The 26,854-nt window shown below is 33.4% G+C and overlaps 1 protein-coding gene across 1 annotated transcript; it reads left to right on the top strand.

Annotated features, from left to right (window-relative positions):
• Positions 1-238: 238 nt before the first annotated feature.
• On the top strand, positions 239-3,230 carry LOC124934252 (inorganic phosphate transporter 2-1, chloroplastic). The gene is made up of 4 exons (XM_047474753.1): positions 239-949; positions 1,025-1,146; positions 1,801-1,992; positions 2,081-3,230. Exons 1-4 carry the CDS (start codon positions 397-399, stop codon positions 2,912-2,914), a joined length of 1,701 nt encoding a protein of 566 aa, XP_047330709.1. The 5' UTR covers positions 239-396; the 3' UTR covers positions 2,915-3,230.
• The last annotated feature ends 23,624 nt before the right edge of the window (positions 3,231-26,854 follow it).

Here is a 26,854-nt window from a genome sequence, read left to right as displayed (position 1 = left end):
ATAATTATTCTAACAAAAAATAATAATAAAAGTATTGGGAAGCCTCCACTTTAACAAATTAATAAATAATGATGTTCACAATTAGGATAGAAGAAAAAGAAGCCAAAAAAATTTCTTGATATAGATAAGGTGAAAAAAAATCTATCATCCAACTACTCATCACCACACATTCCAACAGCCAAATTGATGCTGACCTCCTCTTTCTCATTTTCCTTTCATCCAGAAATAAAGAATTCCTTCCCCAATTCAAAACAAAAGAAAAAAATTATATACACAAAGATGATATTCGAAGAAAGTGAGCTACAATGGTCAAGAATCTTTCTTTCTGAAAAATACCATTTTCTCTTCTTCCCTTTTCCCATTCTGAACTTCTCTCCATCTCTCTAATTACAAGATATGACTTCCTCTTGTTGCCTAAGAAGAGCCATTACTCCTGAATTTGTCCTCCTCCATAGAAACAGAAGTATAAGCTCAAGTTCTTCTTTCATTTTGAAGCAACAAAACACATTTTTATCCATTCCCAAACTTCTAATCAGAGTCAAGAGTGGTGGCAGATTAATTCATCACCCATCTGCTTCCTTATCCTCCTATGCCGAATCCGAAGGTGAGAAACAACATACAACTGATGGGAAATCTGAAGAATTGGATTCACCTGGTATGGCACAGGCTTTCAACATATCTTCCCGCACTGCCTCAGCAATATCGATTTGTATAGCCTTTGCAGCACTCAGCTTGCCATTTTTCATGGGATCCTTAACTAAGGCAATTGGGATTAAGACAAAAATCCTGTCTTATGCTACTCTACTGTTTGGATTCTACATGGCATGGAATGTTGGAGCCAATGATGTAGCCAATGCTATGGGAACCTCAGTTGGATCCGGAGCTTTGACGATTCGGCAGGCGGTTCTGACTGCAGCCATCTTGGAGTTCTCTGGGGCTTTGTTGATGGGTATTAATGATATTGAACTAACTTCATTAATACTTAAGTGTTTATAGATATTTGAAACTCAATGATATGTAACAGGTACCCATGTCACCAGCACAATGCAGAAGGGAATTCTTGTTGCCAGTGTGTTTCAGGGAAATGATACTTTGCTTTTTGCTGGCTTGCTTTCTTCATTGGCTGCAGCTGGTACATGGTTGCAGGTTTATCTCAATACTCTCCACTTTCCTTTTTCATAATGATGGGTTAGGCAATGTGATAGGTTCTTTCATAACCCGAGCTTACATAATTCCAATAGGATTTATCATTCTTGCATGTACACAATGTTATAGAAATTTCTTACCATAATATATCAATAAGTCTGTATTTGGATGAGGAGTTCCAATTACAATTCATCTATTTAAAAACAAATCAAAAAATTGTGTAATTGAAATTGAAATTGCAGATTTTATTCTAATTACTAAGTTTTTTTAGAACATTTATAATTAAGAGTTAGAATTATAATAATACAATCAAAATGAGATTTTGTAATTCTTAATTATACTCTTTTTAGATTGGAATTTCAATTCTAATAAAAACATCTTGTATTTTATTATTAGAAGTCCAACAAATATTTATGTATTTTTTAATTTATGAACCACATTTGTTTGTAGTGACTAGTGAGAATCAAACAATAGACAAACTCTTGTCTTTTGAGATATTATCAAACTCACCCTAGGGTATCATTTATCACTAGAAAACTCACCCTAAGTTATTATTTGATTTGAAGAACTTACACAAACAGCATAATTAGACAATGTCTTATGATTTTTGGTTAGCTCTAATGCAAAAGAAATCCATTCATCATGCAAGTTTAGGTTGCTTCATTTTTTGGTTGGCCTGTTTCTACAACCCACTGTATTATTGGATCCATGGTGGGATTCGGCCTCGTTTATGGTGGTCCTGGCGCTGTTTTCTGGAGTTCACTTGGTATGGTGATTTTATCATGGCTGATCTCTCCCTTGATGGGAGCATTGGCATCGTTTCTTGTTTACAAATGTATCCGAAGGGTATGTTTTTGTTCTAAGGACTTAACTTCACATGATTATCAATCGTAGAGATAACAGTACTTACTCATGGGTATTTTTCTATCTCAAGTTTGTATACAGTGCACCAAATCCAGGACAAGCTGCAGCTGCAGCCGCACCGGTTGCTGTCTTCGTGGGTGTGACTGGAATATCTTTTGCAGCCTTTCCTCTTAGCAAGATATTCCCTTTAGCTATTGCACAAGCTGTTGGTTTAGGGGCAGTTGGTGCAATCCTAGTCTATAGAATCATCCATAAACAGCTTGACCACCTCCTTAACAAGCCCAAATCAGAAGAACTATCAGAGGAGGAGGAACTAGCTGCTGATCATTCTAAGAATATCGGTTTTCTTACAGAAATAGCAGGTCCGAAAGGAACCCAATTGGAAATAATATATGCAGTGTTTGGCTACTTGCAAGTTTTATCAGCTTGCTTTATGTCTTTTGCACATGGTGGCAATGATGTTTCAAACGCCATTGGCCCTCTGGCTGCCGCCTTGTCGATTCTTCAAGGTGGGGCGACGTCTGGGGCTGAAATAGTCATTCCAAATGATGTTCTTGCATGGGGCGGTTTTGGAATTGTTGCAGGACTTATGATGTGGGGGTATAGAGTGATTGCAACAATTGGGAAGAAAATAACAGAGTTAACGCCAACTCGAGGCTTTGCAGCTGAGTTTGCAGCGGCTTCTGTTGTTTTGTTTGCGTCAAAGTTGGGATTACCAATATCCGCAACTCATACACTAGTGGGAGCGGTTATGGGTGTTGGTTTTGCGAGAGGGTTAAATAATGTTAGATCAGAAACCGTGAGAGAAATTGTTGCTTCTTGGGCAGTGACTATTCCGGTTGGGGCTACTTTGGCGGTTTTCTATACATGGATCATGACGAAGTTATTGGTGAATATAATCTAAGGGGGCCTGTCAAAGTGACTAAATTGAGGATGTTGGTGTTGGTGTTGTTAATTGACAAAACCCGAGAATAATTTATTCACGGCTGAAGATGATAACTTATCGTGACGGGTGGAAATTGGGTCGTTTTGCACATTTGTTTCCCTCTAAATTTTGTAACAATTCTGAGATTCATGTGTTCAAAGGGAATAACTTCAAAGGTTTGTATAATTGCAAACAATAATTTTTAACTCTTGATAAGTTCAACCACAACAAAACATTGAATAAGCAAAACATGCATAAGCTTGGATGGTAAGACTTTCAAATTTTGTTGTTGTTATACTGAATGCATTTTTCTTAAAAGAAATTTACAAAATGTTAACTATATTATCAGAAAATAAGACCAAATCTTTGATTGGATATCTATTCTTTTGTTAATTATAAATTGTTTGTTTTAAGTGTCTATTATATACATATAGATATTAACTTTTGTGATTTGATGTACTCACTACAAATACTATATAATATATGATTTTAACACAAGTTGTAAGAATCAGACTTAAAATACCAAAAGTTATGAATTAAAAGACTATGACCTTACCTATCATTCAAAATAGTCCCATCTTTTAAAATAAAAAGATAGATAAAATATATGATTTTACCTTTACAAAGTTTAAAAACAGATTATTTATGTTGAGAGCTAAGGTAGAAGAAAGCTCACTCTTTGATGCTTGCTTCAATGTTAATGACACCAAATATTTGGCCATTTGAACTTTAAATCTCTTGAGACCATGAAAACTAAGAGATTGGTTGAAAGCTATCTGCAATCAAGGAGACCAAAAGGAAATGCCAACATTGTCTAACAGGAAAATAATCTTGAGATCAATTGGAAGAGAAATAGGAAGCTACAATTGGTTAACAAAAGTTTAAAATTATCCTAGCATCTGTTGAAATGGAAAGTAAGGTAATTTTGACTTGTTTAAGTAAAAATCAAACATTTATGAATGAGGTGAGAAGTATCTTATTTGACAAAAGTGTGCCTAGAAGATTTCGTCCAAAAGCAATTCAATGGTATTTTCATGTACTAAACAGAAATTGGACTGCCCCATTAGTTGGAACAACTCGAATTAAGAAGGTCCTTGGAGTAATTCAATTTCTTCTATGAATCACTTCAAGGTAGGCATGACCAAATGTCGGGTTTGGGAACCCGACCCGATTCTTCTCCGAAAAAGTGGGTACATGAGCGACCTGATGGGTACCCGATTCTACACCAATCCGATTTATTTTTTTAATTTGTTAAACATTTATTTTATCGGTAAATATCTATACCACAAAAATTGACTATATATATATATATTTTCATGAAACTCAACCATGAAGGTCTTATCCATGAACCAAACCCACCCTTCTCTCTCACTCGCTTCTTGGACCAATATTATGGGAATAAGAGGTTCTCTCTTTCCACCAATAGGGTGGGAATAGAGGTTTTCTCTTTTCAACCATTTTATGTCTACCCACATTTTAAATCATTTTTCTCGCATTACTCACCTTTTTATTTTCATTTTCAAAATACTCACATTTTTTCTGTATACCATTAATTACATCTTTCATTTTAAACTTAATAATTACTTTATTTTATAAATATAAATAATATAAATATATAATTAAAATTAATAATATATAGAATAAAATATATTATATAAATAATATATATATATATATATATATTATTTTACTTAATTTTATAAATATATATAATTAAAATTAAATATTTTAAATTAAATAATTAAATAAATATTATACACTAAAATAAAATATATTACATAAAACTTTAATATTATATATTAAAATAAAATATATTATATTGTATAAATATTACCTAAATATTAAAATAACACATATAATATTATGTAATATATGTGTTATTTTAATATATAATATTAAATATTTATGTGATTTATTTTATTTTTGTGTATAATATTTTTTTTAGTTTATAATATTTATTTGAATTATTTAATTTATAATATTTAATTTTAATTATATATATTATATTTATAAAATGGAGTAAAAATAATATATATATATATATATATATTATATTAATATTTATATAATATATTTTATTTAATATATGTATTATTAATTTTAATTATATATTTATATTTATAAAATAAAGTAATTATTAAGTTTAGGGTGAAAGATATGTAATTAATAATTAATTAATTAATGATTTAAAGAGAGAAAGGTGGGTATTTCAGGAATAAGAATGAGAATGAAAATGTGGGTAGTTTGAGAAAAATTATTTGAAATATAGATAGGACCGAAAATGATTCTTATATTTCTCTCTCAATCTTTGTCTTCTTGATGGGATTTACAATTACTTAGACTTCACTGGAGACACAATTTATGGGTAAGAGAGAAATCTTAAGGTATATTTGGAGGGGTGAACGAAATAGAATTGAATTACAATTTAAATTTTATATTTAAAAAAATTCGTATTATTTTAAATGTTTTTTTTGGGAAAACATTATTTTAATTTTTATGTTTAAAATAAAATAATTTAAATATATATTATTTATATTATTAAAATATTTGTTTATCACAACTATTATAATAATTCAAGTATAAAGAGTTTTTGTTTAAAAGTTGATTTTAGTGAAAATAAATATTTGTTCGACATGTTAATTTACTAAAATTAAAAAAAATGTTCAACATATTAACTTTCTAAAAAAAATAAAATACCGGCTTTACAGTTAACTTTTCTAATTTTGAAAACAAAAATAAATTCAAAATGATAATTTAATATATATATATATATATATATATATATATATATATATATATATATATATATATATATATATATATATATATATATATATATATAACTTTACAAAAATAATTGTGAGTTTAACACAGAGACGTATCTAGAAATTATAGTAAAGGTGTGTTGAATTTAAAGTAAAAAATTATATATATATATATATATATATAAAAGATTTTAAAAATAAGACTAATTTATAAAAAGAATTATTTACATATATAAAATGTCAAGAAAATATCATTCTTTTTGTTACGAACTTTGGTCTCCACATTTTTAATTGCTAAAATGTCCTATCAATAGTAGTAATTGAAACATGTAATGTTAAAACAAGATAATCAATATCGATCAATTGTTTTCACAACTCAACAAATGTAAAATCGTTTACATTCTGTATTACAACAAATTTATAATGTATCAATTCATACTTCAAAATAATAATGTCTTCATCTATAAAACTTTCATAATAAATATCGTAATAAATTTGTAAATATTCAACTATTAAATCAGTTGAAGGAATTTATTTAGTATAAATATGGACTAAGTGACCTTAAAATGATACATTGTCATTGTTATACATTAATCAAATATATATATAAAATCATTTATAATAATTATATGCATAAAAAGATAAAAATTGCCCAAAAATTTAGAATATTAAAAAAAATGGGATTCAACATATTTGGGAATTAGAAAATTAAACATTTCATATTTAGATAAAACTAACTAAAGTACAGAGAAGTTATGAAATGAGAATTAAGGAAAATAAATCTAAGGTAACTAACTATTTGATTGCAAACCACTAAAAAACAATATGAAAAGAAATAATTATATATATATTAATTACATAACATAGTTGCACATAAAAACAAAATTAATTAGGGATGGGCTTAACCGTAGTGTAAATGATAAAATAATAACATATTTTTGTTTAGTAAATATAAAATATAATTTTCTGAAATTAGAAATCAAAACAAAAAAAAAGTGAAATTGAGAATTATAAAAATACACTAGTTTGAAATTCTAATTCTAATTCTAATTCTTAATCTTAAATGCACTATTAAACCTATTAATTAAAATTGATAATTCCGATTTCAATTTCAATTACAATTTCAATTACATGGTTATCAAACACAACTTTAAGTTTTTTTTTGCTTTTCTTTAGATTTTTATAAAAAAAGGAAGTTAGTTTTGCAACAATGAGTTGGGGTGGATGAACCAAAGAAGAGATATTGATAAAACTTGATGTTCGGGTCTCGATTCGGGTCTGGGTCTTTTTATTGGGTATCCGAACCGATCGATTCCAACTTGATATGGACCTGAAACCAAACATCAAAATATATACCCGAACTGGTCGATTTAGTTCCTTCGGATACCCGAACATTCGGGGCCTTAGTGCCATCCCTACTTCAAGGTGTTAATTAACTGCCTAGCACATGTGCATGTTTTATAGAAAAAGATAAAATTGAATAATAAAATTCATGTTTGTATTCTCTTTGGAGTAAGTAAGCAGTCCAAAGCTTATAGGTTATTTGTCTGAGTTGTTAAAATGGGTCGAAATGTGATCTTCAAGAAAGGGAAAAGTTGGAATTGGATTGAAGATGCAATTGAGGCAGACAAGATTCTTGAATGGGAAAGAAAATTGTTTGTCAAAACAAGTGTAGAAAAGAAAGAAGCTAATGGACATAGGATTCCACCTTTGCTACATCTCCATCATGAATGTGGAGTTTACTTTGAAGTTTATGAACCTCATAATGGGAATGATACCATAAAAGCGATAATTTCATTAGCGTGAAACTTATCAATTCAGGGGAAAAGCGCTTCATCCGTTAGCATGGACATTGTCAGAAACTGCAATCGTAGAAAAGGGAAGTATTGAAATTATAAAAAATAAAAACAAATGCATATGCAAATAACATGACTTATAGTATAAACATCTTTTAAGCGCTTTATATACTTGCTTTAAAGAACTACCGATTTTACACGGTTCAAAATTTCAGAGTTCCGTGTTTGCTAATTAATTATACTACCACCTTATAACTCTTTACTTATTTAATAGTGGTAGAACTAAATGCTCCTCTTCAGGGGGAGCGAGTCATGCTACAATAGGTAAAGGTGACAGAAACTTCATCTTTTTCTCCTTGTTGACGTCAATACTCATCTATGATCTGGTCGAGATCATCCTTTATGTATATCGATGCCCATCTTGATTGCATTATTCCACAACTCAAGTTAATTTGCAAAGTCATTGTGTTAAATGGGACTGTCTATGACGACCACACAATCACGACAAGGAGGCATGAAATCTCACCTAAATTGCTTAAATAGTTCGCTGGTGTAGTAAGAAGTGATCAATTTAAGACCCATAATCATAATTACGGGTTGATCATCCATTAGATAGACTATTTTATTAATACCGTACCATTGTAGAAGTTCCCGTATGGAATCGTTATCATGGATATGTATTTATGACTTGCCACTCCTAATGCATAGTGTCACGGGATCGGTCTTTCCACCAACGATTCGTGCGGCACTAGTTACGATCTTCGTAAGAACGACTAACTAGTTAGCCTTATTCGAAGCAACACTCGATACTTATTAGAAATGACACAAGAATTCTAGAGAGAGAATAAACTCTTACAAACACTTTTCTTTGTAAAAGTTTGCTTTCTCTCTCTCTAGAGTTTTTATATTTATTTAAGCAAACATCGTGTGTTTCTTCGAGTAAGACTGACTAGTTACTCGTTCTACCAAAGACCATAACTAGTGCTATACGGATCGTTGGTGGAAAGACCGAGCCCGTGACAATAAGCATTGAAGGACGACATTCATCTCATTACTAGGAAGCGGGAGAGGTATACGTTCCATCTTTTTTAAGAGCCATATGTAGAGAATGATGGGAGCCCCTCTCTTGTTGAGATAGTAGGTGAAGTATAATTTATTTAAACCTAGCAATGTTTCAACTAAGATAATTTTAGTGGGATCCTTATTTCCTCCCTTGAGGTGATAAGCCACTTCCAGTATCTTGGAGGATGACGGACGGTTTCCTAAGAGAGCGAGGAGAAAATAGGCCATCATGATTATTATGGTTAGGAAAGGGGTAGTGAAGTTTAGTGGAATTTCCCTGATTTGAGTAGCCAGTTTTACCCAATGTGGAAGGTCAAAATATGTTCTTGTTAGAATCTTATCTACCGTGGTATTAGTATATCCAATTTCTTCATGGATTAGGCGCCTAAGATACATGGACTCCATGAAAGCCTTTAGCCTTATGATGTTTTTGTTATCGATCATCATGATGGTTTTGAATTCTTCGATAGTTGGACAGAGTTTGGTGGTCACGTAAGATGAATGCCCCGTGTATCGGATCCCACTTTCGTTGCATCTCCATCATGATGTTTTGATGGATACGAAAGTGAGTATACTTGAGAGAGGCAATTAGACCGTAGTCTCGGTAGTACCATTTTGTCTCGTGGAAATGGTGGCTCTACAGAAACATATCTTCGTTCTCTAGCAAAGACACTCTACGATCGTATAATCAACTTGATAAACATGTCGTTTGATTTTGATGAAGCAAATATGCGTAGAGATGTTTATTATATCTATTATAGATGTATGCATGTATAATAAATAAGCACGTGCATGTTGATTTGTTGAGGCTTTGTTGTTTAGGAACTTCAAACAACAGTTGTGTAAATAATCAGGTTTTGTGTTCTAAAGTTTAGTCGAGGTTTGGTTTAGAATTTCTCCCCACCGTCGCTAAGGTCGCATCCCGATGGATGTATCAAAGCCGAAAAGGGGGATCTATTTCAAGTTTATAATTTTTCCTCACACTACATCTCTCGATCACAAACCGATATGATCGGTCTTCACGTAATTTGTAGAAGTACAGAGTTCTGTCCTGGTACTTCTTCACATAATCACTAGTGATGTACGTGTTTGGGTTTCTAGAATTTATTATGATAAAGCCTATGTACCCTTTAAGGTGATGAACCTTGTAAGGTGGACTATTGTGAATGTTCTTGAATGTTATAATTAAAAACTTGTATAACCAAATATTTATTTATTTATAAATTAAAAATGATCCCCAGTAGAGTCACCAAGAAAGCTGTAATCTCCAGGAAGTTCCCTCTATAGCATAGCACGTGTTGATTGACACGTGACAATACGAGGAATCGTGGAGTGACTCGAGGTTCAATATGTTTCAACCTTGGTTTGCATGTCAAACATCTTTTTTAAAATAAAATATTATTTTAAAATTTTTTGATAGTACTTAGATGCTTTTAAAATTTAATTATGTAAAAATAATTAATTTATTCAAAATTTAATAATTTGGTGATCAAATAATAATTTGATTAAAATACTATTTAAATTAATTAGTAAAAGGTACATTAAATGATTTTAGAGATATCAGTAAAAATGTACGTTTACAAACATACTTTATACTAGAGTTTCTATAAGGGGTCATGTTTTGGTTATGCTCAGGGAAGAGCTTCCGCGCTATGTCCTCCACACCCATCAAATGACAGTTTTATTTTTAAAGTAAAGTCTGACTATTAAAAGATTTATTTATAACATTTATTTCATTTAATTAGTAGTCTAAGGGTCCTAAACAAGAATAAATTTAGATTATGTAAATAATTGTATAAGGAACTTCATATTACTTAGAGAAAATTTCAACATAATATTTTTTCCTTTACGAAGTGACCTTCACAACTGGGTGAAACATCGACCGTTGTGTTGAGGGGAGCTTTGATAAAAGCTTATTGGGAAATGACTATTTCCATTTCTGTTTCAAATAATATTTGAAAACAAAAGAAACCTCAAAGAAACCTCAATTCTATCCACAAATCATGGAAACTTGGATTCAAAATGTATTTAGGACTAAGCTATGAGTGTTTCTGCAATTGGTAGAGATTATTTCACTTAAAGATCCCGAATTCCTTTATCTCCTATGTTAAGATATAGATGATAAATTCAATCTTGTGCAGACGATTATCCAATATCTTAACTTACAGTGAAGGTGGCCGAGATGTGAAGTCTCGTTTAGTTATATTTTTGGTTGCTTTTGCCGTGAGCCGCAATCCTTCAAAAGTTCGATTATTCCTGGTATAGTTGTAGAGAGAGTTTCAACTTCTTGCTTTGGGAATTTTTTTTACTTCTGGGGTATATCTAGAGGAATCAATACATTTTTCTCTTGTGATAGTCATCGGGATAACCATACGAGTAAGTATAAATGATGATTTTAACACCTCAACCTACATAGGAGCATATATATATTTTAGTTCCACGGGTATATCTGGGGGAATCGATACATTTACTATTGCGATAGACATCAGGACATTTTCCCGAGTGAGCATAAATGATGATTTCAACACCTCAACCTACACGAGAGAATATATTATACATATATGTATATATTTTTTTTTGAAGCCTTGAGTCTAACTCTTTGTTGTTTTCTTGTACGAATGGGAATGAGACCGCCTTTCTCAAATTGCGGCTTTGACTTGAGTTTTGGGCGATTAATTTATTGGATAATCATGTAGCACGAAAATGAGCTTATGAAGAATATCCATCGATTAGAGTTTTCTAGAGACTCAGGGTCATATTCGGGAGATTAATTATTTTGATTAACAAAGCTGCTCTTGGAATTTTCCATTACTTATTTCCTAAAATACTTGTCACCAGTTGGTGGAAAGAACCAATGTTCCTATTGTCTTTTGACTTTATGTGAGTAAGATCTAGGAATAGTCTTCATTTATTTATTTATTTTTTGAGTATTGAGACCAAACCTATATATAAGCTGCCTACGTATCTTCCTTTTATACTTGATATATTCTTTTTATTCCTTTGGAAGAATCAAGTCTCATGTTAGGATCGGGATCGCCAAAGGAGACTAGAGTCTCGCAAAGGTGAACGCTTACACACATGCCGATCGATAATAACCCTATTAGATGTTAATTATCTGATCTCCACTCTACACAAGTTGTCACAAACTCTTGAACCGAGTTCAAGTGCTAACATATTTCAAATTAAGTATAGATCATTTTATCTGATTTTTCAAAAATATGTAACTAGAATAAATTTTATTATTAATTTATAGTTAGATCACTATTTCTATCCAATTTTATGAGTATGTTAGAGAGTAAGCATACGAGGATAAGGAGGTGAGAAAGATATGATTATATTGATTATTTTTAAATAAATAAAATAAAATAAATTAAAATTAACGCCAAAACATCATTAAAAATTAATTGAATTAATTATTGTGATAATTTAATCTTAAATTAATTAAGGATAATGGTAAAAAAAAATAATTTGGGATAACTGATGTATTAATTTTGTCTCAAATTAATTTTAAAAAATAAAAAGGATTAAAATAAATAATTTAGGATAAATATTGTATCCATTTGATCCCAAATAAATTATTTATTTTACTCAAAAAATATAAAATAAAATAAATTCACAAAATATATGTCATTTTTATTTTAAATATTTTGTGTATTTTAAATATTTAAAAGAAAAGTCAAAAGGGTGAATGAAAAATCAATTTCAAACAAAATTTTAAGGTTAAATAAAAAAATGTATCAATAATCGTGTGCACCTGAAATTCGAAAAGATTACTGTAGCCGAAACCATAACCATCGGATATGCGTTGTGTTTTCATCCAACGTGCAAGAGTTGTCCGCGTCGCCCACTACAACAGAGCAAGGGCGCGCTCGCGAAACACATAATCAACTAACGCGCACCCTAGCATCGTTAATTGAAATGCAACAAACCGCTCGGTCGCCGACGGAACGTGGACAAAACGCCAATGGAGTGTTCCACCTCTAACTTTTTCGTCCAAACTGACTTCGTTTCAAGCCTGAATCGTTGTCTTCAGCGCGACGTCGGGAGGATAGGAACATTAGCCATCTTTGATTTTCAAAGATGAAACTTTTCCATTTCTTGATTATTTGACCTTATTCAAAAAGTGAAATGATCACCCTACTTTGGTGATCATTTTCCTAAGTCTACGATCATAATCATAACCTACATCGACGACTATCCAGAAAACAACCAAATGTCATTAGGTTGTTTGACTGAATGAAGCCCATTTGCTTCTCAAACCGACTTCGAGAGGCTATAAATAACTTCCCTAGATTTATCCAAAGTTAGTAGATAGACTCTCAAGCTTCCAATAAAGAATTTTCATAAATCCGCCATTAAAGCTTCAAGTTTCTAGATTTTTAAAAATTTCTGTGTAAGGTATTAAATCTTGGATCCAGTCATCTCCAAAGCTTCCACAAGGGCTAAGGAACTCTCGATAAGCTTCCAATTATCATTTAATTCAATGTTCAAGTTTAAAATTGAAATTTGTAAATTTCAGTTTTCACATTTCATATACTGTTTGGTTGTTGAACTTTTTGATTGAACAAGAATTATAAGATCATTTATAAGCTTTCTATTGAAACTAAACCCGATCAATTGATCTACAGAAAAAAAAACCCAGATTTGAATTAAGAAAATCTTAAAATCGTTTTTTCTGTTTGCTCAAGAATAACAACCCATAAAACTTCTTACATGTTTCTAATGATGTGGATAACCTATTTGGATCATGTTTGATCATTTCCAATAATATTTGATCAAAATCAAATTTTTCTTAAAAAATGAAAATTTCAAGCTCTTGAATTGTGGTAAAAAAGAATAGTCAGTATTCATATTTTGGTTTCATTCAATCATATGAAACATAATGAAGCTATTGAAAATATCCTTACACTTCATCAAAGAGAAAATCCAAAGTCCTGATTTTTTACATCAAAACTGTTTTAGCTGAATGAATCATCATATGGATCGAATGACACCTTAGAAAGATGTTCATAATGATCACGGAAGCTACATAGGCCCCTAGATAAAAGAATTCAATCCTCAAACAAAACTACAAAACCTAAAGTTTTGATGTTCTTGAGGACCGAATAACCTAGCATATGTTCAACTAGGCTCGAGAGTTCCGACCAAGGAATTTCGACTAGGACCGAGAGGTCCAACCGATGATTTTCAACTAGGACAAAAAAGTCCAACTGAGGATTTTCGATTAGGACTGAGAGGTCCGATTGAGAATTTTTTACATCCAACCGATGATCTTCAAACCTATAAACAAGGAGGTCCGAACGAGAATTTTCGCACTCGGTCGAGAATTCTAACCTTAGGACCAGGAGGCTTTCGCATCCGACTGAGAATTCTAGCCCCAGGATTAGGAGGCTTTAGCACCCCGACTGAGAATCTTAAACTATGACTGAGGGGAACTCAATCCCAGGACCGAGGGTTTTAATATCGACCGATAAAAGCGCACTCATGACCGAGGACACCGGTCCTAGGGTCTATTTGGTTTTACTTTTAATTTCCAAAATTATTTTTGTAATTTTTGGATTCAAAACCATTTTCTTAAGAATTCTACAAAAATAGAAAATGATTTCAAAATATATTTAGAATGTTTTTACAAAATATTTTGATAAGAGTTCGTTGGATTTATTTTTAAACTCTAATACTTTTAAAACTAATATTCTATAGGGACATTTGCTGATGTAACAACATTTAAATTTATTGCTAAAATTTGAAGTACGCATGTCTATAACCGCAAGAATATTTTGTTAAAATAAAATGTTATATAAACAATTTTAAAAATTCAAGATTTTATAAATTAGATATTATTTTTAAATTGGTATGGAGGATTAAACACGAAAGTCTTTTTTTTAGTATCACCAAACTACAAACTAAACGAAATTCTAATGAAAAATACGTTTGTAAACGTATACGTTTTATTAATTTTAAACTAAAAATCAATTAACGATTTTGTATAAAATAAATAATCTCTAAAATTAATTATTTTAATTAATTTTAATATAGATTTCTAAATAAAAAAATTTTAATTTCATTATTTCAAATCTAAAAGATTATTTAAACTTGAACTCAAATTAATTATTTTTATTATTAATTTTAAACTGTCTATTTGTTTTAATCTTTTAAGATAATGTTTTATGTAAAAATGATTTATGACACACAAATTGAGGTTGAAATTTCTCGAACCTCAAGTTTTTCCGAAAGAAGGGTTTTTCAAGAGTTACAATATTATATCGGTTAGATTTAGATAGACTTTTTATATGAATCGAAGCTTTCCTCATAGGAGCCGAGATTGTGGAATTATGTGAGGGCCTCCTTTTTTTCGCCTTACCCTTGTCTTGTATCGTTGTGGCAGATGTGGCTTTTTTAGATGGCTTCCAACTTTGACTTGGCTTCAAGGACTCGGCGTGAGATATTATTGTATCATTTTCTGTCAAGATTTTGGAGTTTTTTTTTGAGGAGGGAAAGCTTTTGGATGACTTGGTACATTTTTGTATCAAGAATCTGTTCGGTCCAAACGTTTTTGACAATGATACTGAATCGTTACTTTTCATCCAGAAATTGAAGAACTTGAAGGGACGTTTGTGTTGAGTCAAATAAATTTGATTAAAATAAACTAAGGAAATAAGTTTATTCAATGCTGACATTATTTAGATGATTTATGTTAAACTTAGTTATAATCAAGCTAAGATGTCTATTTGTTTTATGCAGGCACAAATCTAAAAGACTTTGCTACTTCAGTCGCGGTCTGAAGTAAGTTGTCTAAATATCTTACAAATTTAGATGAGATATTCTAAATCCTTTAGACGATGTCTAAAAGGAAACATAGTTAGACGAGGATGTCTAACTCCTTTAGACGCGTTCTAAATGGAAGCATAGTTAGACGGGGACGTCTAACTCCTTTAGACGCGGTCTAAAGGGAAGCGTAGTTAGACGAGGACGTCTAACTCATTTAGACACGGTCTAAAGGTAAGCGTAGTTATACGAGGACGTCTAACTTATTTAGATGCGGTCTAATGGGATGCGTAGTTAGATGAGGACGTATAACTCCTTTAGACGAGGTCTAAAGGGATGCGTAGTTAGACGAGAATGTCTAACTTCTTTAGACGTGGTTTAAAGGGATGCGTAGTTAGACGAGGTCGTCTAACTCCTTTAAACGCGGTCTAAAGGGAAACGTAGTTAGACGAGGACGTCTAACTCCTTTAGACACGGTCTAAAGAAGAACGTCTGATGCCTCGCTTTAGCAACTGTCTGAAGGAAGCATCCGTCTAACCACGATCACTCAATCGTTTGCTCCACTTACTTTCAGCAGTCTGACAAGCTAGTTGATTCTATCAAACGAATGAATGCCACGTACACGAATATCTACAATTCATGTGCAAGACAAGATTAGAGGATATTCGGCGCAATACCTATTTAGTATGGCCACGATCCAAATTCTCAGAGTTTGTTGTACTCTTGTACTATAGGAGGTCGTCCACCGGATACATGTCACGTGTCCACAAAGAATATTCGACCGTTTGTGTACTTCAAACATAAATAGAAGCTCAAGGACAATGGTTGAACCACTGATGAACAAACGAACAACTGCTTAACATACACGCAAATCTCTTACTTTCTGTCGAGCTGTGATCATATTGTAATTATATACTGTCTTTTCTGTGAGAAATCTCAGTGTTGTAAGTAGAACAGAGTATGTTATGTATAATAGAGAGTTAACTAGCTCAGTGAGTTGTATCTAATTCAAAGTTGTTAATGGATATCCTTCCGGTTGTGGAAGAAGGGGTGACAGGAGTTTTATCTCCGAACATCCATAAACTCCTCGTTTTCTATACTTTCTGCCATTTACATTTAGTTGTCTAAAGCTTGAAATCTAACAAATAGTTCCGCACTTGAATCTGTTTCAAGAGTTTGTAAAGATTTGTGAAAAATAGAAACAAATACAAATCCCTCACAAGATTATTATCGAATCTTTTATCGTAAGCTATTCACAATAGTCAAACCCGTGTCTCTATTGGTAACACTAATCCCAACAAGTGGTATCAGAGCCTCATGTTCTATTTTCAAGCACCAATAAAGAATCTGAATTATATTTATGGTTGCGACCACTAAGGTTTCCATGTTCTCAAAGAAAAACTATGACGTGTGGAAGGCGAGAGTACACGCTCATTTAGCTGCCATAGATGATGATATGTGGTTTGTCATCACCGAAGGCCCGATGAATATTGATAAGGACAAATCTAAATGGACTAGTGAAAACAATAGGAAGAACAACCTCGACAACTTGGCCAAAGATATTATGTACAAAACTCAGGATGACAAAATGTTCAACTACATCATATCATTCAACTCTTCCAGAGATATCTGGGAGAGGCTGACTCAACTCTGTGAAGGCAACGAGAAAACCAAAGAGAACAAACTCATGGTTGCCACAAAACAGTTTAATAACATTAAGATGCGTCCTGGAGAGACGATGACTAAATTCGATGGGAGATTCACCAATATTATCACCACTCTTTCCACCTTTGGAAAGACTTACAGAAACAGACATGTTGCAATCAAAGTTATGGGATATCAAAACGATGGCGATGAGGGTGTCTAAAGATCTCAACAAGATAGATTTTTGACTTACTAGTCGATTTAAAGGCCTATGAGTTTGAGATAAACTCTAGGAATGAAAAGGAGCTTTCCACATTGGCTATTACAACCAAGGCATTAGTGACTATTGAGGAGCTACATACTACCACTAATGTGAAGACTATTGTAGAGAAGATCAGTAGTAACTCCATGGCTCTCTTCATGAAGAAATTTGGCAAATTCATGAAGATGAGAAATTCTAACTCATTCTCTTCAAATAACAACAATGATGATAAGAATAACTATAAGGCTAACTTGAAGTGTTTTAACTGTGATAAACTAGGACACTTCAAATCGGAGTGCATGAAGTTAAATCGAGATAAGAAGAACAAGGACATCAAGAAAGAGTCGAAGGCTCTAATGACAGTTGATAGAAAAGCCAAAAGAGACCAAAGCGACTCAGATGATTCATCATTCAACGATGGTGATGATGAAGAGGTCACTTGCTTTATGGAAAAAGAAGAAGAAACATCTGAGGTATTTGACTTCGCCTCTGAAGAATTTATAAGAGATGAATTAACCGTTGCACTTAATGATATGGTCATTAGGTACAAGAAGTTGTCAGACACTTGTAATGAAATGAAAATGAAATATGAAACTGATAAATTTTCTTCATCTCAAACTTCTAAACCAAAAGATTTTGAAAAAAAAATATATGAGCTCTCATCTGAGAATGAGAAGCTCAAGGAAAAATCCCAAACAATGTTTTCCGAAAACTAACGGGTGACATATGTGGTCAGTTCCTAGATAAGATCTTGAGATGCAGTTAGACAACAAATAAGTATGATGAGGCCTGCCGAATGCAAATCCGGTTTAGGATTTGACAATGCTATCCCAGACTAGTCATCTAAGAAGTTAAACCCAGTGGAAGACAAGCTTAAGACTATAAGCTTTGTGAGAGGGAACTTAATTGATAAAGGAACTGATCCAAGCTATGAAGACTTAACCTTAAAGGATGAGATTATTTATGTCAAGCCAACTGTAAGCTGACTAAAACCTAGGAAGGAAGCAGCCAACAAATTTGGAAAAATAAAACCTGATAGTAAGTCAAGGAGTTTTAAGTAAAAATCATCCTCTAAGATTAACAAATCAGCTACTAGCAGGAAGACGTCTGCTAAGTTTAAATCATACGCATTTATCACAACACAACATGAGAAATCCATCAGGATAACTCAAATACGGATTTTTAAGGGACTAATTGACCGAGGACCCAAGTGAATGTGGGTACCAAAATTTATAAATATGTATTTATGTAAGTAAAACAAATAAGCTTCTTAGAGGAATCTGTATGGTATCTGGATAGTGGATGTTCCAGACACATGACTGGAGATAGACGACTTTTGACCGAAGTTACGAATTGCTTAGGGCCTAAAATCACGTTTGGTGACAATAGTAAGGGTAAGACCATGGGTAAGGGTAAGACTATCCATGGTAATCTAAACATCAACAACATGCTACTTGTTGAAAACTTGTGTTACAACCTGATTAGTATAAGCCAATTATGTGATAATGGATTTACTATTGATTTTCGAACACATTGTCTAGTTAAAGATCAGCAGGGTAACATTCCGCTAACCAGAAATAGAGTAGGAAATTCTTACAAAATGAACTGGAAAAATAAGATATCTAATATCGTATGTATGATAGCCCAAAATGATCAAAACTGACTATGGCATAAGAGATTAAATCATCTTAATTTGAAAACCATTAACAACATTTGTTCGCATGATTTAGTTTTTGGTTTACCTATTTTGAAGTTTTCAAAGGACAAGGTCTGTCCTACTTGCCAGTTAGGCAAGCAGAGCAAATCAACGTTCAAAAGTAAAGGAAAATCTTAGTCCAACAGATGCTTGGAACTTCTACACATGGACCTTTTCGGTCCAATTTCTGAAAAAAAAACTTGGGAGGAATGAGATTTACCCTAGTCATTATTGATGATTTTTCAAGATTTACAAGGGTTATTTTCTTACAATCTAAGGATCAGACGACTGAGAATTTGATTAAGATCCTTAGGAGACTTCAAAACGAAAAATCTTTAAGCATTATCAAGATTAGAAGTGGCCGGGGAATCAAGTTCACCAACAGACGCTTAACTTCTTATCTCAAGGAGCCTAGTATAAGACACAAGTTGTCTAGCGCCAAAACTCCACAACAAAATGGTATTGCTGAGAGAAGAGTCAGAACACTAAATGAAATAGCGAGATCTATGCTTACCGACTTAGGTGTTCCTCAGAGGTTTTGGGAAGAAGGCATAAACACAACATGCTATACACAAAACCGCTTAATAATTAATAAACACTTTGAAAAAACACCCTATGAACTCTTTTATGGAAGAATTCCTACAGTTTCATACTTTCAAACTTTAGGGTGTAAGTGTTTCATTCATAACAATGAGAAAAATTATTTGACCTCTTTTGATGCTAAAGCAGATACTGGAATCATGTTAGGCTCCTCTTTAGTTAGTAAAGCTCTTAGAGTATATAATAACCGAACACAAACTATAGAGGAATCCTATCATGTTGTTTGTGATGAATATGTTGAACATAATTCTAACGATTTCATTGAGATTGCTAACAGATTAAAAGCGACAATTCTTGAATTTGATAATGATGATGAAGCTCATGTCAATAGGATTCAGTCGTCTAATCAGATGGTTGATCCGGTTAAGAGTCAATCAAACGTCCAGACTTTAAGTCAGCAGATTGTTGATAGTCCTGACGTCGCGGGGCCATCTAATCAGACGTCTAATCCTTTAGGATCAAGCTTCAGATGGAACAGAAACCATACACCTAAATTGATAATTGACAATCCTAATACTCCTCTTAGGACCAGACACCAATTATTGGATGAAATAGCAAACTCCACCTTTATTTCTCAAATTAAGCCAAAGAAGATTAATGAAGCATTGCTTGATCCATATTGGATTAATACAATGCAAGAGAAGTTTAATCAATTTGAAAGAAATAAAGTGTGGCATATAACTCCAAGGCCGACTGATCAATAGGTTATTAGCTTAGTGAAGATCGCTTAGTTTTGAGAAACAAAGCCCGATTGGTAGCTCAATGATATAGACAAGAGGAAGGAATTGACTTTGAGGAGTCATTCGCACATGTGGCTAGACATGAAGAAATCAAAATCTTCATAGCTTATGCATCTTTTAAAAACTTTAAGGTTTTTCAAATGGATGTGAAAAGTGCATTTTTAAATGAAACTTTAAATGAGGATGTATATGTTGAGCAGCCACCTAGATTTCTAGATCATTCATTTCCAAACCATGTTTTTAAACTTGACAAAGCCTTATTTAGTCTTAAACAAGTTCCTAGAGCTTGGTATGACACTATAACTAAGTTTTTATTTGATCATGATTTTGTTATTGGCACCGTATACAAAACTTTGTTTAAATTTATTAAAGATTCTCATATTTTGCTTGTTCAAGTATATGTGGATGACATCATATTTGGGTCAACTAACCCCAAAGTATGTGAGAAATTTTCCAAGTTGATGCATGACAAATTTGAGATGATTGTGATGGGAGAATTAACTTTTTTCCTCGGTCTACAAGTTCGTCAACTTGAAGAAGGTACATTCATCAACCAGGCCAAATACACTAGGAAGTTGTTAAAGAAGTTTAGAATGGAAAGATGCTCGGCTGTAGCTACTCCAATGAGCTCCTCCAGCAAGCTCGACAAGGATGAAGATGTACAAAGTGTGAACATCACTGCCTATAGAGGGATCATCGGTTCTTTGCTCTATCATACTACCAGCCGACCATATATCATTTTTGATGTCGGTGTCTGTGGAAGATTTCAGGCTAATCCTAAAAATCTCAATACGTTGTTGTTAAGTGAATTTTGAAATATTTAAAGGAGACACAAAATGTGGGACAGTGGTATCCGAAGGATTCCAGTTTAAATTTAACTAGTTATTCAGATGCAGATTATGCAGGGTGCAAAATTGACGGAAAAGAACCAGTGGAATTTTCCAGTTCCTTGGTGATCGCCTGATATCTTGGTTCAGCAAGAAGCAGACGTCTATCGCCATGTCTACAGCTGAAGCCGAGTACCTTGCTGCAAGAAGTTGCTGCTCTCAGCTCTTGTAGGTTTAACAACAGTTGAGGGACTACAGCATTGACGCAAAAGATTCACTGATTTTCTGCGACAACACTAGTGCTATTGCGATAACATACAACCCGGTGTTGCACTCTCGGACTAAGCATATCGAAATCAGACACATTTCATCCGGGAGCATGTCAGTCAGAAGTATATTCGCCTTGAATATGTCCCAACAGATTAGCAAGTGGCAGACGTGTTCATGAAGCTACTCCCCGAGACTAAGTTTTCTTACTTTAGAAATATCTTAGACTAAATTGCTCTAATTGAATATGCATGAATTGAGGGGGAAATTATCTTTTAGTGACAAGATAAACATGTGTAGACGGAGGTTCTAATTGGTCTAATTAGACTAGTCATCTAAAGGAGCTACGAACTTAGACGAGTATTTTCTTAAGCAACTTGCAAATTAAGTTTGGCTAGACGTCTATTTGCGAGATAGACGTCTAAAGAATCTGTATACAAGCGTAGTTAGACGTCGTTTGAACAGACGCATGTTAGATGCCTATAGACGCGCATAGTTAGACGCTGTCTAAATTAGACGTCTACCCTACTTAGACGCAAGGTATGCAGATGGCATGTTAGACGTCTAACTACGTGTTCCTTTGGAAGCTTTATCTTCAACCAAGTAGGACATCTGTCCATAGTCTCATAGGATGTCCATGTACACTTCCCGCTTAGAAATTGAAAACACATATCTTGAATAACTTGAAGACACATGTCTATCAATGTTAAATATATGACTAATATATCTATATTCTTGTGTCTCTCCACCTTCTAAAATTATGATAGATTTTATGATGGCTTTTCATTGATGTCTTTCAATTGTGATTTTATTGGAAACACACTTTTAAATTAAATGATGGTTCACTTTTAATGATGATTTCATAGTCATGTGTCAGTCAAACTATTTAAAGAGTAACTATCTAATCCGAACAGACTTACTATCTTCTGTGTGATACTTGCTTTCTCTCACTAAGAAAAACCCTTGTGATTCTTAGGTGTCTAAATCCTTTAGCACTCCAAATACTCGTTCTTTAGTCAATAAATGGGCTCTCTTGCACCATCTACTCTTCAAGTGAACTTCGATTATGTGTCCACTTTGGTGATTCCATAAATGGTCACGATATTTAAATCTCTTAAAGCTTTGGGATTGGATAAATTCCTTGGGACACCTGTCATCATTCATGAACCATATGTTCGTGAATTCTTTAAGTTTGCAAGGTTAATCGACAAAAGGCTTATCGTGGCAAAATTTTTTGAAGAACATATTTGCTTAAGTGAGGAAACTTTCGCTCTTTTCTTCAGACTCCCAACAGAGGGGTTATCTGAGTTCCCCACCTCTTCTGATGAGGTTTTATTTGAGATGAAACTTGTCTTCTCAGATTCATCATTTGAGGGACGTCTCTTTCCTGTCGATACTCACGAACCAAAGAATTCTTTAAAAGTTGATTTCTCCCTCCTCAATGATATCTTCTCTAAGTCCCTCTTGACGAAGGGTTTCTCTAATACCTACTCGAAAAAGGTATTTGAGATGATGGTCGCAATAACCAAGGCAACAACCATCAACTAGTCTAAAATCCTCTTGAGAGACTTGGCAGAGATGATCTCTTATCCAAGGAGGTCATTTGGGTATGCTGCTCCACTCAGCATGCTGCTCTCTTCTCTCCTTTCAAATGTTGTACATGGGGTCCTCATTAAGTCTTCTAGAGTCTTGGACTATCAAAGAGTCTTTGACTATGTTCTTAGGGCAGAAAGACTTAAGTTTCAGAGAAGAAATCGGGTGCTTCAAAGAGCTCAAAGAGCTTGTTAGGACTCTATTTTTCCCAATGATGTCAAAAAGGTGGAAAGAATTGGCCTGATGTCTAGAGGGAATCAATGGTAGAGGTGGATAAAAAAGACCCAACTTTTGTTATTTATGGGCAATCTATCAACTAAAATATTAAATCGAATCTTTCCGGATTTTTGCTAATATATATAAACTTTTGCTATTTATGGATACTTTCTTTCAAGATCTTTTAACTAAGTTTTAACATCCTCAAAAAGAAGGAAACTGTTGAGTTAAATCAATTTGACTAAAATAAACTAAGGAAATAAGTTTATTCAATTCTGGAATTATTTTGATGATTTATGTTAAACTTAGTTATAATCAAGATAAGTTGTCTATTTGTTTAGTGTAGGCACAAATCTACAAGACTTTGCTACTTCAGACGCGGTTTGATGTAAGTTGTCTTAGACGTCTTTTGAAGTTAGACGAGGTAGTCTAACTCCTTTAGACGTTGTCTAAAGGGAAACGTAATTAGACGAGAACGTCTAACTCCTTTAGATGCGGTCTAAAGGGAAACGTAGTTAGACAAGGACATCTAACTCCTTTAGACGTGGTTTAAAGGAAAGTGTAGTTAAACGAGGACGTCTAACTCCTTTAGACGTGGTATAAAGGGAAGCATAGTTATACGAGGACATCTAACTCCTTTAGATGTGGTCTAAAGGGATGCGTAGTTATACGATGACGTCTAACTCCTCTAGACGCAGTCTAAAGGAATGCGTAATTAGACGAGGACATCTAACTCCTTTAAACATGGTCTAAAGAGATGTGTAGTTAGACGATGACGTCTAACTCTTTTAGACGAGGTCTAAAGGGATGCGCAGTTAGACGAGGACGTCTAACTCCTTTAAACGCGGTCTAAAGGGATGCGTAGTTATACAAGGTCGTCTAACTCCTTTAGATGTGGTCTAAAGGGAAACATAGTTAGACGAGAACGTTTAACTCCTTTAGACGCGGTCTAAAGAATAACGTTTGATGCTTCGCTTTAGTAGTTGTCTGAAGGAAGCACCTATCTAACCACGATCACTCAGTCGTCTACTCCACTTACTTTCAGCAGTCTGACAAGCCATCTTATTCTATGAAATGAATAAATGCCACGTGCGCAGATATCTACATTTCCAGTACAAGACAAGATTAGAGGATATTTGGCGCACTACCTGTTCGGTACGGCCACGATCCAAATTCTTAGAGTCTGATGTACTCTCTCACTATAGGAGCCTGTCCAAGGGATACATTTCACGTGTCCACAAAGAATATTCGACCGTTTGTGTATTTCATTCATAAATAGAAGCTCAAGAACAACGGTCAAACCACAAATGAATAAATGAACAACTGCATAACATACACGCAAATCTCTTATTATCTGTCGACTTGTGATTATATTGTAATTACATACTGTCTTTTCTATAAGAAACCTTAGTGTTTAAGTTGAACAGAGGTTGTTCTGTTTAACAAAGAGTTAACTAGCTTAGTGAGTTGTATCTGATTCAAAGTCGTTAGTATATATCATTCTGGTTGTGAAAGAAGGGGTGACGTAAGAGTTTTATCTCTGAACTTCTATAAAGATTCTTGTGTTATTTACTTTCTACCATTTGCATTCAGTTGTCTAAAGTTTCAAATCCAACAAACCGTTTTGCACTTGAATCCTTTTCAAGAGTTTGTGAAGATTTGCGAAGAATAGAAACAGATACTAATCCCTCACAGGATTATTATCGAATCGTTTATCGTAAGTTGTTCACAATAGTCAAACTCATGTATCTATTGGTAACATCGATTCCAACAGTTTGGTTCTTTCCTTTTTATCCCAAGAAACCATGATGGGGTAGTGGTCAAAGATAACATGACTGAGAACTTGAATGTGGGTTTTGGGGAATTTGATGTCCCAAGTTTCATTTATTAGCCCCATGTCGATTCGCTGGTTCTCGTGTGATCGTTACTACGCGTGGATGACTAGATGAAGAAGTTTATAGAGCTGGTTGGTTTTATGCAACCCAAATCGCGGATACAATTGTTAAAGTCGAGCATTCCCTAAGAAAGCTAAGAAATTGGGAGTCTTTCATTCACTTGTCTAGTGACGTTAAAATCGCCCAAAATAGTCCAAGGCTTGTTGTCATCGATGTGGTTTATAAGGTTGTTCCAGAGCGCTCTTTTACTACTATCTGAATTTTCACCATATATGACCGCAATGTTGAGAACGCTGAGCATTTTTTTGCATTTGACTTCGAATAGGATGACTTGGGGGAAGTTATAGGTTTCTTTTACATCACCATGTTGGAGTACTAGCGGACCAAAATTTGAACGAATCTATTTTTTGATTTGTGATTGAATTTACAACCATCCGCGAAGCACTGTGAACCAATGTTTTCAACTTTACTTAGCTTGACTTTGGTCTCAAGAATTAAAATAATTGTGATTTTTACTTTTTAATGACTCTCTCTTGATTTCCTTACTCTTGAGCAGGTCGTTGAGACCTCTAATGTTCCAGGTTGTGATGAATTAAAGATTGTTTAAGTTAGGTTTCTAACTACCCTCTCTTTTCTTGTTTCTGGTTTCTTCCTTTTGTCCTTCTTCTCAACCCGTGATGTTTTCGATTCTGATGAGTTTGATTCGGTAATGATAGGGGAATCAGTGCTACAACCCTCTATTATAGGACCATTGGATTATGAGGCTTCTGTGTTGGTGGTGTTGCGTGCTTCTTAGAGATGTGGTGATGGTTCATCGTCCTCAGTGCTTTCTCCTCTAACTGTTGGGTTTTCAGGGTGAGATTCACTGCATTTATTGTCATGCTCCTCATTATGTTCATTGAGGCAATTAGTTTGATCATCGACTCTTCTCTTTGGCTCATCATCCAATCCACTGTCATTATTCCTTTTGTGAGTGTTAGTAACATGTTTGACTACCGTGGTTTCTATTGTATCATTAATACTGCCATTATCTTTGTCATTCATCGGTTTAATTAGCTCATGATGGGTCTTGTCGAGTTTCTCAGTAACATTCACACCAATCCCAGATGTCATTCTTCTCTTATCATGTTCCTTCTAAGTTTCGGGTAATTGTGTAACATCATTGTCTAGGTTGTCATTGTTGCTTCCTTTGTTTCCTACTTTAGTAGCCCCAATGTCATTACTGTCCCAATCGAACCTTCTCAAGATAGATATTTTCTTTTTAGTTCCTTTACACAGAGTAGCATCTCCTCATAGTTGTTCTATTTTATAACTTCGACATTGTCCAGCTTAGTTGTGTCGGCATTAAGATTTGTGGACTATTTGTTGTTTGGGCATTTTGAGGATTGAGTGCATGAAGGTTTTATAGCTGATGCATCTGAAAGGCAACCACACGTAGCTGACTCCAATATAATAGATGTTTCCAATCTGTCCACTTTTAAAATTAATTTATAAACTTTTTTAATAATATAACACATTTCTAAATAATATTAATAATATATTTCTGACAAACACTTTATCATTTAACTTTTATAATTTTATATACACAAAATATTTTTAAACTTATATCTTAATTAATTTTTAAAATAATAGAAATTAAGAAGTGAAATTGTATTCTAATTAATTTCTAAAATAATACAAATTAAAATTTATTAATAAAATATTTTGATGTTTGATAATCTTAATAAAAATTTTAATTGCAATTTTATATAAATGAATTACTTAACACTTTTAATAGTGATTTTATATATA

The sequence above is a fragment of the Impatiens glandulifera genome, chromosome 4 (assembly GCF_907164915.1).
Source record: "Impatiens glandulifera chromosome 4, dImpGla2.1, whole genome shotgun sequence".
Taxonomy (NCBI): Eukaryota; Viridiplantae; Streptophyta; class Magnoliopsida; order Ericales; family Balsaminaceae; genus Impatiens; species Impatiens glandulifera.
The sequence above is the reverse complement of the archived record's forward strand: the minus strand, read 5'-3'. Positions and strand labels throughout refer to the sequence as shown.